This window comes from Glycine soja, chromosome 8, assembly GCF_004193775.1.
Source record: "Glycine soja cultivar W05 chromosome 8, ASM419377v2, whole genome shotgun sequence".
In the NCBI taxonomy this organism is placed as follows: Eukaryota; Viridiplantae; Streptophyta; class Magnoliopsida; order Fabales; family Fabaceae; genus Glycine; species Glycine soja.
Genome location: NC_041009.1, coordinates 20,160,478 through 20,171,847, shown reverse-complemented (window position 1 = coordinate 20,171,847; position 11,370 = coordinate 20,160,478). Strand labels below are relative to the sequence as shown.

The 11,370-nt window shown below is 35.9% G+C and overlaps 1 protein-coding gene across 4 annotated transcripts; it reads right to left on the bottom strand.

Moving 5' to 3' along the window:
- Positions 1–362: 362 nt before the first annotated feature.
- On the bottom strand, positions 363–10,901 carry LOC114422641. Of its 4 annotated transcripts, none has more exons than XM_028389109.1 (11): positions 10,631–10,900; positions 9,965–10,017; positions 9,825–9,868; positions 6,885–9,702; positions 6,721–6,792; positions 6,062–6,214; positions 5,742–5,905; positions 3,451–3,598; positions 3,239–3,361; positions 2,796–2,883; positions 363–859 (listed from the first exon to the last, which is right to left on the bottom strand). In XM_028389109.1, the coding sequence occupies exons 4-11, from the start codon at positions 9,684–9,686 to the stop codon at positions 663–665; spliced, it is 3,747 nt and encodes a 1,248-aa protein (XP_028244910.1). In that variant the 5' UTR covers positions 9,687–9,702; positions 9,825–9,868; positions 9,965–10,017; positions 10,631–10,900; the 3' UTR covers positions 363–662. The 4 variants fall into 4 exon arrangements, with proteins under 4 accessions (XP_028244910.1, XP_028244911.1, XP_028244909.1 ...); XM_028389110.1 differs by having other exon boundaries at positions 10,650–10,763; XM_028389108.1 differs by lacking the exon at positions 9,965–10,017 and having other exon boundaries at positions 10,631–10,901.
- Between the last annotated feature and the right edge of the window lie 469 nt (positions 10,902–11,370).

Here is an 11,370-nt window from a genome sequence, read left to right as displayed (position 1 = left end):
TTATTGTCTTGTTTATGAATAAATGATCATGGATGTGTTCAACTGCTATTAAAATAGTTTTTATTTTTCATTTTATTTAAAAATGACAATACTAATATGTCACATCAAAATTAATGTTTGATTTTTAATGGTCAAGTGACAAAAGGACAAAAATTGCTTAGTCTGAAAAATAAAAAAATTAAATGTCTTGATTTAAAAATCGGAAGATCAAAATCACAAATTTAAAATCATAAAATTACAAAAATTGCAATTTAACCTAACTATTATTATGGCTTGATTTTGACACACCTTGTGTTCAAATAAGCTCTTTGATTTAATAAAATAATTTTTGCCTTTCGAAAAATAAAAGTGCTCGCTTCCCCTTTGAAATATCTAGCAGCACATCACTAACGCTGCCGTCTAGACGAGTAATACCGATTATAATGTTTGCAATTACAAGAATTTATAAAGGAACAAGAAAAACAATATCCAATATACAGGAATTGAATGACAATTTTTTGCACTTGTAGTAAAACATTGGTATACAACAACTCTGCACTTGTAGTATTGGATTATTATGGTAAGAAAAAGAAGAAGAAAAAAACCCTACAGTGTATGGAACCAACCTTGTATAATTTACTTCCATGGATCACCATTAAGAGATGCCAAGATAACAATGTAACTCATTTAGATGCTTTATTGCCCTGTGTTTTGGTTTGGCTAGCTGCTGCTGCAGACATTATGCGCAAACGACTGGCAATTTCTGTGAAGGATGGTCTGGCTGCAGGATTGGGTGCCCAACATTGTTCCATTAGTGCTCTCCATTCATGATCACAGTTGCTTGGGATGATTGGCCTTAATGTGTTATTTACAATCCCACCTGCAAGGGGAGACAAATTAGTGATCAGTTCTACACAAATTATAGCCTGTTTGTTTTGGCCGGAATTGTTTTGACCAGAATCACATTTAGGGACAACGGAATCGATTTCAAGTGTGTCATTAATGTGTTTGTGTAACTCTCACAGTGTATAAAAGCAAGGTTGCAGTAGATAGAATTGATTTTGTGAGAAATGAAAATACTTATTAGTGCAGCAGCCACAAGATTTTTAAAAGCATACCTATGTGTACCCTCCAAAAGTGATTCTACTTTACCAGTCAAACAGAACCAAATCTTTTAAACTCACTTTTAACATATCATTTACATACTACACAAATGAATTTGTTTAGCATCAATATTTTCCAAAATTAATTCTACTAAAATCTGAACCATACGGACCCTCTAGATAGAAAGCTAAAAACAACCATAAGTATGCGGGTGAAATAACTTCTACAACCATTCTAAGGTAAGGATACAAACATTGAATGTGAGCACAGCATGTTTCGTTTTGATAATTTTTCAGGACAATGGCTTTCAATTTTCTTCCAATAGATTTTGATTAAAAAAACTATTTGGAATACAAAATAAGCTAATCCAATCAGATTAGTCTATCAGTTTCTTATAAAAACTTGATCCATTTCCAAAAAAATTAACATCAACAAAGCAGCTGGAGGAATGATAGAGACTTACAAAAGAAGGCTGCTTAATTCAGGACTCATTAGACTGAAAAGTATATTTTTCTCAAAGATTTATTAATATCCACCATTTTCTCTAGTTACTTCACCAACACTCAAGTGGATCCAAGAGTTAATTTAGTCAGTCCAAAAAAGCAGAATAGACACATGATATTATTTCCTTCTAAGCAGAATAGACACATGGTACGAAAATAACATGAAGGTTGGAAAACAAGGGTCAGTATCTTCCTTTTATAAAGACCGCAGGTATTTTTCGAGACCAATAGTTAAACTAGAACAATCATGTAGACTGATTTCCCATTATTTAATTGTTACTCTGGTAGTTATCAGTGTATTCCAACAGGAGATTTATCTTTTCATGGTTTTTTTAATCTGTTCTCAGCCGTTTGAGTAATTTTAGTTTAGGCATTAGATTTTATTCGGTTCAAAAGATCTAATATAAAATCAACAATTTCTATACAAGTCCTATCACATAGAAACTAACATATCTCTCGTAATGCATAAAAGTCCCAGGTATAAACTTAACTTCTTTGCAGCTTAACTAATATTCTTTAACCATATTTTAAAATGATATCAGCTAGCTCTTTCAAAAGCCCAACCTCTCCCCACCTAAATCTCAAGTTCTCAACACTAATTTGTCAATTCAGAAAGAGCTGGTGAGGCACAGTTCAAAGAGCCTGCAATATAAGCTTTCCTCAAATTTTTGGGAGAATTGAAAGAAAATAAAATGAAAACAAGAAAACTCAATTCCAAGTTGTCAAAATCGCATTTTAAATCATGGAATTACACAATTTTGCAATTTTTCTGTGTGCTTGCAATCTAAAACGCAAGCAAAGTCAGTTTCTAGTGGAATTGGTGAGTTGGGAGTGCGGAATCATGAAGTCAAAGCAACTCACAATTCTACCAGTTTAAGTTCAGTTTAATGATGTGATTTAAAGGTTATTTTTATTATCTGTTATTTTCTAAGCATCTTAATGTGCGTAAGTATAATTTTGCAGTTTTAGTAGGATTTTACAATTCATGTTACAATCCTGCTATTTTGAATCTTTTACGGCCAGTCCCCCCTCCCCTCCTTTATCCTGATCCTATTTAAAATCTCAATTTTGACAACGTTGCTCTATTGTATTGTCTATATTATCTAATGCTAGTTACTTCAATACAAAGAGCCAATTTCAAGAGGACACAAAAAGACTAAAGTTCAGGCTCCACTGCAGTACAGATAAAAAAAGAGCATAAGATATTACCTATAATTGCACCATAGTGCATATTAGCATATGGCTCCTCACCCGTCAGAATTTCCCATAATACTATGCCAAAGGAGAACACATCAACCTACACAGATAAGGGAGACAAGGGTGACAAACTAAAATAAATTTGAAGAATTTTCTTCCCAGTAATGATTGAGGTAAATTCCAAATATCCCATATGAACAATAGAATTCAAAAGTAGTAAAGGAATGAAATAGGAGAATTTAAGTGCACAAAATTTAAAATGAAAAATAATTATACAGGAAGTTCCTGAAGACCAGAGTATTGTGAACTGGTAAAGAGAGTTTTGTTATCATGTGAGAGTTAGGAAATTTCAACATCTAGAAAAGAAATCAATACAATTCATTTCCCTGGTTAAATTTCAATTTTGTCATGCAATTGGAGGAAAGCCTTTTGCAAGAGATAGGTTGAAATATTACCTTTTCAGAGACCTTGTTGCTGCTTCCATTCAGCAGCTCTGGTGCCATCCAAGGTAGAGTCCCACGCACACCACCAGTAACCAAGGTATTGCGTTTAATTTTTGATAAGCCAAAATCACCAACCTGGGAAAGAAAATTTCTTAGTCTTCTTAACACACAAAAATGTGACATTCATACTGATAGAAAAATACTACCAGACACAGTCTACATACCTTGCATATTGGACGTAAAGGATCTTTCAAGTTTACTAGCAAATTGTCACATTTTAAGTCAAAATGCACAATGTTTTTTGAGTGCAAATATTCCATTCCAAAAGCTGCATCCATTGCAATTATCAGCCTCTTGCGACGATCAAGATACCTTAAAAACAATAATGCTAAGATTCTTAAACCAAATTCGTAATAAAAATAAAAATAAAAAACTGGACATGAAATTCATCACTCAAATGCTCTTGCTGACACAATAAACTTTAGTGGTGCCCATGACTTCAGATTCTACCACATCATGAAGTTATCCTAACAAATATTCAGAAAAATCTGTTCAGAGGTTTCCAGGTGGGTGCCAATAGAGTGGAACTCAGCATTTTACAATATGCTGATGACACAATATTTTTTGGTGAGGCGACAATGGAAAATGTCAAGGCAATCAAGGTCATTCTAAGGAGCTTTGAACTCGTTGCAGGTCTCAAAATAAATTTTGCAAAGAGTAGTGTTGCTGCAATTCGAATGCCTGACCAGTGGAGCCAACAGGCTGTTACCCTTTTGAATTGTAGCTTGCTGTCTATTCCTTTTGTTTATTTGGGTATACCAATTGGGGCAAACCCAAGGCGATGCCAACTATGGGATCCTATTATCAGCAAGTGTGAGAGAAAATTATCAAAGTGGAAGCAAAAACATATGTCATTTGGGGGGAGGGTCACACTGATACAGTCTATCTTAACATCTATTCCCATTTATTTTTTCTCTTTTTTCAGGGTCCCTTGCAAAGTGGTAGACAAGCCGGTTAGATTACAAAGACGATTCTTATGGGGTGGCGGAGCTGATCAAAATAAGATTGTTTGGATCAAGTGGGAAACGGTGTGCCGTTCAAAGGAAGAAGGGGGACTGGGCATCAAAGATATTAGAAACTTCAATCTTGCACTGTTGGGAAAATGGAAATGGAGCCTATTCTACCACAATGGAGATTTATGGGCAAAGGTGCTAGAGTCAAAATATGGAGGTTGGAGGAACCTGAATGTAGCATCTTCGGACCCTACTGATTCCATTTGGTGGCGGGACCTAAAACAGGCCCTCCACCATCAACAGCTTGCAAGCGCTTTTTAGAATGGATTATCGTGGAGGGTTGGCTGTGGTGATAGGATAAAATTTTGGGAGGATAATTGGATTAATGATGACATATCTCTAGTAGCAAAGTATCCAAGACTATATTCCATTTCCAATCAGCAAAACCACGTCATACAGCAAGTGGGAGCTCACACAAATTCTGGGTGGGAATGGGACTTTAGGTGGAGGAGATCATTATTTGATAGTGAGGTTACCATTGCTGACAGCTTTTTAAATGATATTGAGGGCAAGACAGTTCATCCATGTAGAAGAGATGAGTGGGTTTGGAAAGCGGAGCCAAGCGGCATTTACTCGACACAAAGTGCGTATAATCTGCTGCAGGGGGAAAATCATAGAGGCCAGCAATTATGGAGTTTTTGCGGAGCTATGGAAGTTAAAGGTCCCAAAGAAAATTTCAGTATTTGCTTGGAGATTAATTCAAGATAGATTGCCAACAAAGACAAATTTGAGAAGACGACAGGTTGAGATGAGTGATTGCTTGTGCCCATTTTGCAGGACCAGTGAGGAAACTGCAGGGCATTTATTTTTCCAGTGCAGTAAAATTATTCATATCTGGTGGGAGTCATTATCTTGGGTTGACACCTTCGTGGCTTTACCAGAAAATCCCAGGTTGCATTTCCTTCAACATACACTTGGTAGGGCTGCTGGAATAGGGGCTACTAGATGGAGGTGTTGGTGGCTGGCTTTGACTTGGACAATTTGGAAGCAGAGGAACAACTTACTTTTCTCTAATGGCACCTTCAATGCCAACAAATTGCTGGACAATGCATTGTTTCTGTTGTGGACTTGGCTCAGAAATTTTGAGCCACATTTTGTAATCTATTATAATCAATGGTCCTCTAATCTTAGAGAATGCTTTGGATAGGATATATTATGTATCTGGCTGTCAATTCATGGCCAATTAGTCAGTTTGGTTCCCTTTCAGACTGTCTCTAGTCTGATTTTGGAACCATTTGCTTGACAACCCTTACTTGTAATCTTTGTACCTATGGTACTTCAATATATATATATATATATATATATATATATATATATATATATATATATTTATCTTTGCTGATCAAAAAAAAAAATCATGCATTTCATAAAATTTGAGGCAAAGTAAGCCTTCATGTTATGCACTATAATAGGAATGCAAGACCTATTTTCAAATGCATTACCTATCCTTGCAAAGTAATACATGCCTAAGAGAACCATCCACCATATATTCTGCCACAGTGGCCATTGTTCCTCCTGGCCCATGCTGTACCACACCATAAAATGCAACCACATTTGGATGATGAAGCTTGGAAAGAATGTCAGCTTCCCGCCAGAACTCTACAGTCTGATAATAGAGTCAAATTTCAACTCACCTCAAAATATATCCTTCTCATTAAAGAATTTTCAAACAATCATGATAAAATGAAGCTTTTTCTTATTTCATTTTAATTAAAACAAAAAAAAGTGCATGCTATTCAACAGCCATTAAATAACAACTTACCAGTCTCTCTTGCTCAGATGATCGACCAGTGAAGCAGCTCTTCTTTATTCTTTTAATAGCAACATCTGTTCCTCTCCACTTTCCATGATACACAGTCCCAAAGGTACCAGAACCTAGTTCTCGCAGCTCTTCAAGATCTTCATTCTTAATGACCTACCAATTGCATCAGAAACAATGAACTATTACTACAAATACACACTTCTGAACTCTGAAAAATTCAACTAAAATTATGTAACCACAATTAAAGAAGTAATTAAGAACCATGCCTGCAATATGTCATATCCAAACATTTCTTATTAGCTCTAATGCACGGATATATGAATAAAGACAACTAAGCATATGTGATCAACAGAGATATAGATACACACACATATATTATATTGTTGTACCCATAGTTAGAAAATTGTCAAATTTGTGAATTGAATCATATGCAATACTCATACCCTTATCCATGCAATGCAACATAGTTTATTACCAATTATTAATACATACACTAACAATCCATTTACACAAGTCAGATAATCAGTTACTAACTTTCCAGCAGGTGAAAGGCTTTGAGAGGGCTATAGAGGCTTCAGTTTGCCAAAAATATCAAAAACATGTTCCATGAATCATAAAAGTACATAAGAAATGCAGCATTGGTAAGAATGAGATTGTACCTGCACAGTACTCAAATCTCCGAAAGAAGGATCAAGTGGAGGTAGATTGCTATTTGCATCAAATTTGCCATCCTAAGTTAAAGCAAAAGATCTTTTGTTAGTGGAAAAGCAGATCCATGCAACCTTAACCAAAAAGAAAAAAAAATGAAAACTTGAAATAGTACCTCAAACTCTGACTCTTGCATTCTTAGATTTTCCATCATAGCATGAAACTGCATACTCTCGTTTTCCTTAAGTTGGGATTGATTATAATAGGACTTCAGAACAGTGGTTTCAGTTGCAATCATTCTATGCAAGTCCTCTTGATTTTCTTCATTGAAATTGAGATGGGAATCTTCATGATGTAGAGGATGTCCATCAGTTGTTAGTGGCGTAACATGATGCGTTCTATTATCTCCTGCTTTTACTATCACGGGTGAAAAACCAAGATGATCCTGATCAATTAGAGAGACATTATCAAGCCCTTCTTGTGCTAACTTGTGAAAATATGACCATCTTTTAGGTTCATGATTTTCCATATTTATGCTTAAGCCTACTCCATCTCCAGGCGGTGGATGTAGACTGGAGGGATCTTCTCCAAGTATTGCTTTAGAAAACATATCAGAAAGTATTTCCCGAGGAAATCGATCATCAATATCAATAAGAATGTCACCTTGAGATTGTTCAGAAACAACATTTGGAGGGAAATCTTGATAAACATCTTTGGTTATGTTCCCAGTTACAAATACAGGTAGTTCTTGTACCATACAGCCATCACAAGATTCCTTCCCTGAGGCTTCACCCCAATCAATCTCAGGAAGATTGGATGCTAGATCATCAAGATGCTTACCAGACGAAACATGATGAAAAGCAGGAAGATCTGATTTACCATCTTTGGTTTCGGTTTCATCAACCAAGAGCTTGGTGTTGTTATCTTTACAATAATTTTCAGTTTCAACATCTTTAGTTCCTTCATTGCTGGGCAACACTGACTTCAACTCAGGATCTGTGTGCTCAGAAAGTTTGGACTTAACCAGACTGTTTGTATCAGGCAACGGTTTGCTCATTAGATTTTTGGATAACCCATTGTCAATGGTATGGCCATCTGCAAGCAAGGGCTTTGTCACAATACCCAATTCCTCAGTTGGATTCAACATTTTACCATCATGCAAGTTGTCACCAGATTCTGTTAGACCCTCTGGGTTGACATCAGAAAGTATATCTGACACATGAATTTGAGAACTGTGAGTGTCATCTGACTTGGAGGAACGATTCAGCAACTCCACTTGCTCCCTCGGAGTTCTTTCTGAATAGTAAACTCTCTCAGGAAGTGGAGGAGGATGAAGACAACTCAAATCAATTGCATTGGTGTGGGAATCAACATAAGAAGGAACAAATGTACTGCTAGAAGTAAAAGAGGCCTCTTCATAATCCTTGTGCTGAACCTTTTTTGTTGAAGGCAATGAAGGTGGATGCCCCTCAGGCATGGTAACTACAACCGATGCTTCAGGAAAATTACTTTTCAAGCAACTATCAAAGGGCTGTGAGATAGCAGGGGATGGGGTTTCTGAGGATAAAACTTTACCAGGGTCACTCCCTTGTTTAACTGAACTATCGCTTATCTTTTTTACCTGCATTGTAGATAACTGAGAATTTTGTACTTGTAATCCACAAGGTAGATTATCTTCATTCAGAACCCCTTGTTGATTGTTCAGCAGATGAGGAGCCATAGGAACAGGAGTCTCTCCAACAACAGGGTTATGACTGGAAGTAAGGCCATGATGAACAAAATATTGACGACTATAATCCCAAACTTGTGTCATTTGATCACCATAAGACAGTCGATTGATTTCATAAGCATTAGAGGCATTTGGTAGAACTGGTTGTGAAGAATGAATAGTCAATGAAGAGTCAGATTTATTACTCAAGGGAGCATTGCTGACACCTATAGATTCTACAGTAACTCTACAAGTTTCCCTCTCCGCAGTTTGCCTTTCCAATTCATGTAGATCATCTGCTGAAAAACTGACACCTAGTGGGGTTGAGCTGTTTATCGATCCAAAGTCCATGGCATTAACAGCAAGAACATATTGGACCTGAGAATCACCACCTATGCTACCGAGAGCAAACTGAGCATCTTCTAAATCACTCAATGAGAACAAAAACAACCTAAGCTTTTGTGAGCGTTCTCTATCTTCTAGAAGATTACATTCCTCCATCATATTCTGCAAATCCTCTTCAGAGGATACAGATACCAAAGCATCAAGATCTTCCCCAGGAAGTTGATATTTTAGTACATGAACCAGATTATAGATTAGTAATGCTTTCTGCATGAGCTCCTGCCAAGATATGTCCTTTCTTAGACGAATAATACGAGTTTGACCTCCAACATACCTTAGCTTTCCATCACTTGGTCGTGGTAATATTCTTCCACCAAAGCTACAGAGACACTTCATCATTGTTGATGAGCTGTCAGAACCAACAGAAGAGCCATACCCATGTACAAATCGACTATTCTCCTGATTCAATGAAGTTCTTGGTATTGATCTAATTGACCCATAATTGCTTCTGTCTCCATGTAATGAAGTACTCTGTCTGTTAAACTCTGTTGAACCTTTCTCGGCTTTCGAAAGCATAGAAATGTCAGACCCACTTTCAGAAGGTGCTTGACTGATTCCTAAGACGCCTTTCAGTTCCATACAACCAGTTGCGTAATTGGAATTGGAATCACTAACATTTGAAAATACGGGCTTCCTGAGATTCACCCTATCGCGCATGAATTCAAGAGCAAATTCCTCACCTGTCTGTATTGAATAATTAAGTACTGGTTTAAAATCTGACATGCTATAGTCAGGCGGTCTTCTGATAGTATGCATGCCATCCATATGGTCCTGAATTACTGATTGAGATCCAGACTGGAACTCTTCATTCCTAGGTTCCATGGTATTGCATTGAAACTGTTTGTAGAACCCCGATTGTTCCATCATGACATTTTTTCTATTTCTTAAGAGAACAATGCATTAAGAAACCAAAAAAAAAAAAAAAAAAATCATTTAGTAACTCTTAGACACCATATAAATATGTGACAAATCTGAAATCTTTGAAACTCTCAAGACAAGACTAACTCTCTTTTTCCAACAAAGTGCAACTTAATTGTACAGCAGTTGCCCTGTGAACAAAATGGAATCAAGGTAGGCAGTATAAGCAACAAATTAAAATGCACCAATATGGTCACTACAGATGGAAACAAATGAATTACACACACCTCTATGGTCAACTATAAATGCCAAGTTACATATTGATAGCCTGGATAATTGGCTGAAAAATAACATAAAAAATCCATTAGGACGCCAAGTAATTACTAATTTATAAAGAAGCATAAGCAACTTCAAATTTTGAGACAGAACAATGAATTTGCACAGTAGAAAAATGCCATTTGGTGGACAACGCTAGCTTCCTTTCCATGGCCAGGGGACCATTATGTCTCTCATGTGTGGCCATAAAACTGGGTATAACATCTAAAATCTCTTTCTCTCTCTTACTAACACACACACACACCCACATTTGATAACCTATCTTCATTTGGGAATGACTTGTATGACAATACATCAATGTCACAAAATGCAAGCTAACAAGCGAAAATTTTCTGTGGGAGTTGATTAAGTTCTAAATAAATTGCACACAAGCATCTAGTCCTGCAACTACAGTTATGGAAACTTGTAATCTCAGCAATCAATTTAGCCCATATAATTTTTTATGAAATAAATTTCATTACCATAGCAGCATGCTTTGATGATTTCAACACACAAGACAGACACGTCATCAACACAAGATCATCATCATCATCAACTTAGCATTCTATTACTCTAACGTTCTACCATTCTGTTACAGCAAAAAACAGACAACAGAACATGAAAATGAATCTAGGTACCTGATGAAAAAGGAAAAACCTTGTCTTTGTGTTTGCTGAAGTTGAAAAACGGAAAGATTGAAAATTAAAAAAGAACGAATTTTGAATCAGAAACAGAGGTTTCAGGGCAAAATCAAAAGAACCCATTTCCGGTTTCTCTCGTTTTCGCCCATTAAGCTATTATCTCTTCAGAGTCTGCTCTTGCTTCGACCCTTTATCCCGGAAAATGACGGCGCTTTATCTTTCTCTCTCTAGAAAAACGGAAAATTCCCTCTCTAAATTTGTTTTCTCCACACCGCTACTTTCTAATACTTTGTGTTGAACATAGTTTTGGATATTTTGTGGAGTTACAAAAATACCCTTGCAAATATTTGAGTTAGGCTTAATTCTACTTTTTATTCTAACTTTTTAATTTGATATATTTTACCTTCAACTTTTAATAATCTTGTGAATTTTATTTATTCATTTATTCATTAATAAACACAAAATTTTAGGGTAAAATTTCTCAAAAAAAAAATAAAAAGTAAAGGTAAAATTCACCAAAAAATTAAAAAATTGAAAGTAAAATATGCCAAAAAATAATAAGTTAGAAGTAAAAAGTACAATTATGTTAGTAGTAAAATGAAGATTCACAAGAATTAAAATTTTGGGAGTAAAATTTGCCAAAAATTAAAAAATTGGGAATAAAAAGTGCAATCAAGCCTTTGAGTTATTATTGCTACATTATCTGTAGTGTGGCAATTGGAAAATTTGTTTAGCAA

Coding starts and splice junctions, on each gene's coding strand:
- LOC114422641 (XM_028389108.1), bottom strand. CDS start 10,756: ATGGGTTCTTTTGATTTTGCCCTGAAACCTCTGTTTCTGATTCAAAAT. Junction 9,869..10,630: donor GGTTTTTCCTTTTTCATCAG/GTACCTAGATTC, acceptor TTTTGTTCACAG/GGCAACTGCTGTACAATTAA. Junction 6,793..6,884: donor TGCAAGAGTCAGAGTTTGAG/GTACTATTTCAA, acceptor GCTTTAACTTAG/GATGGCAAATTTGATGCAAA.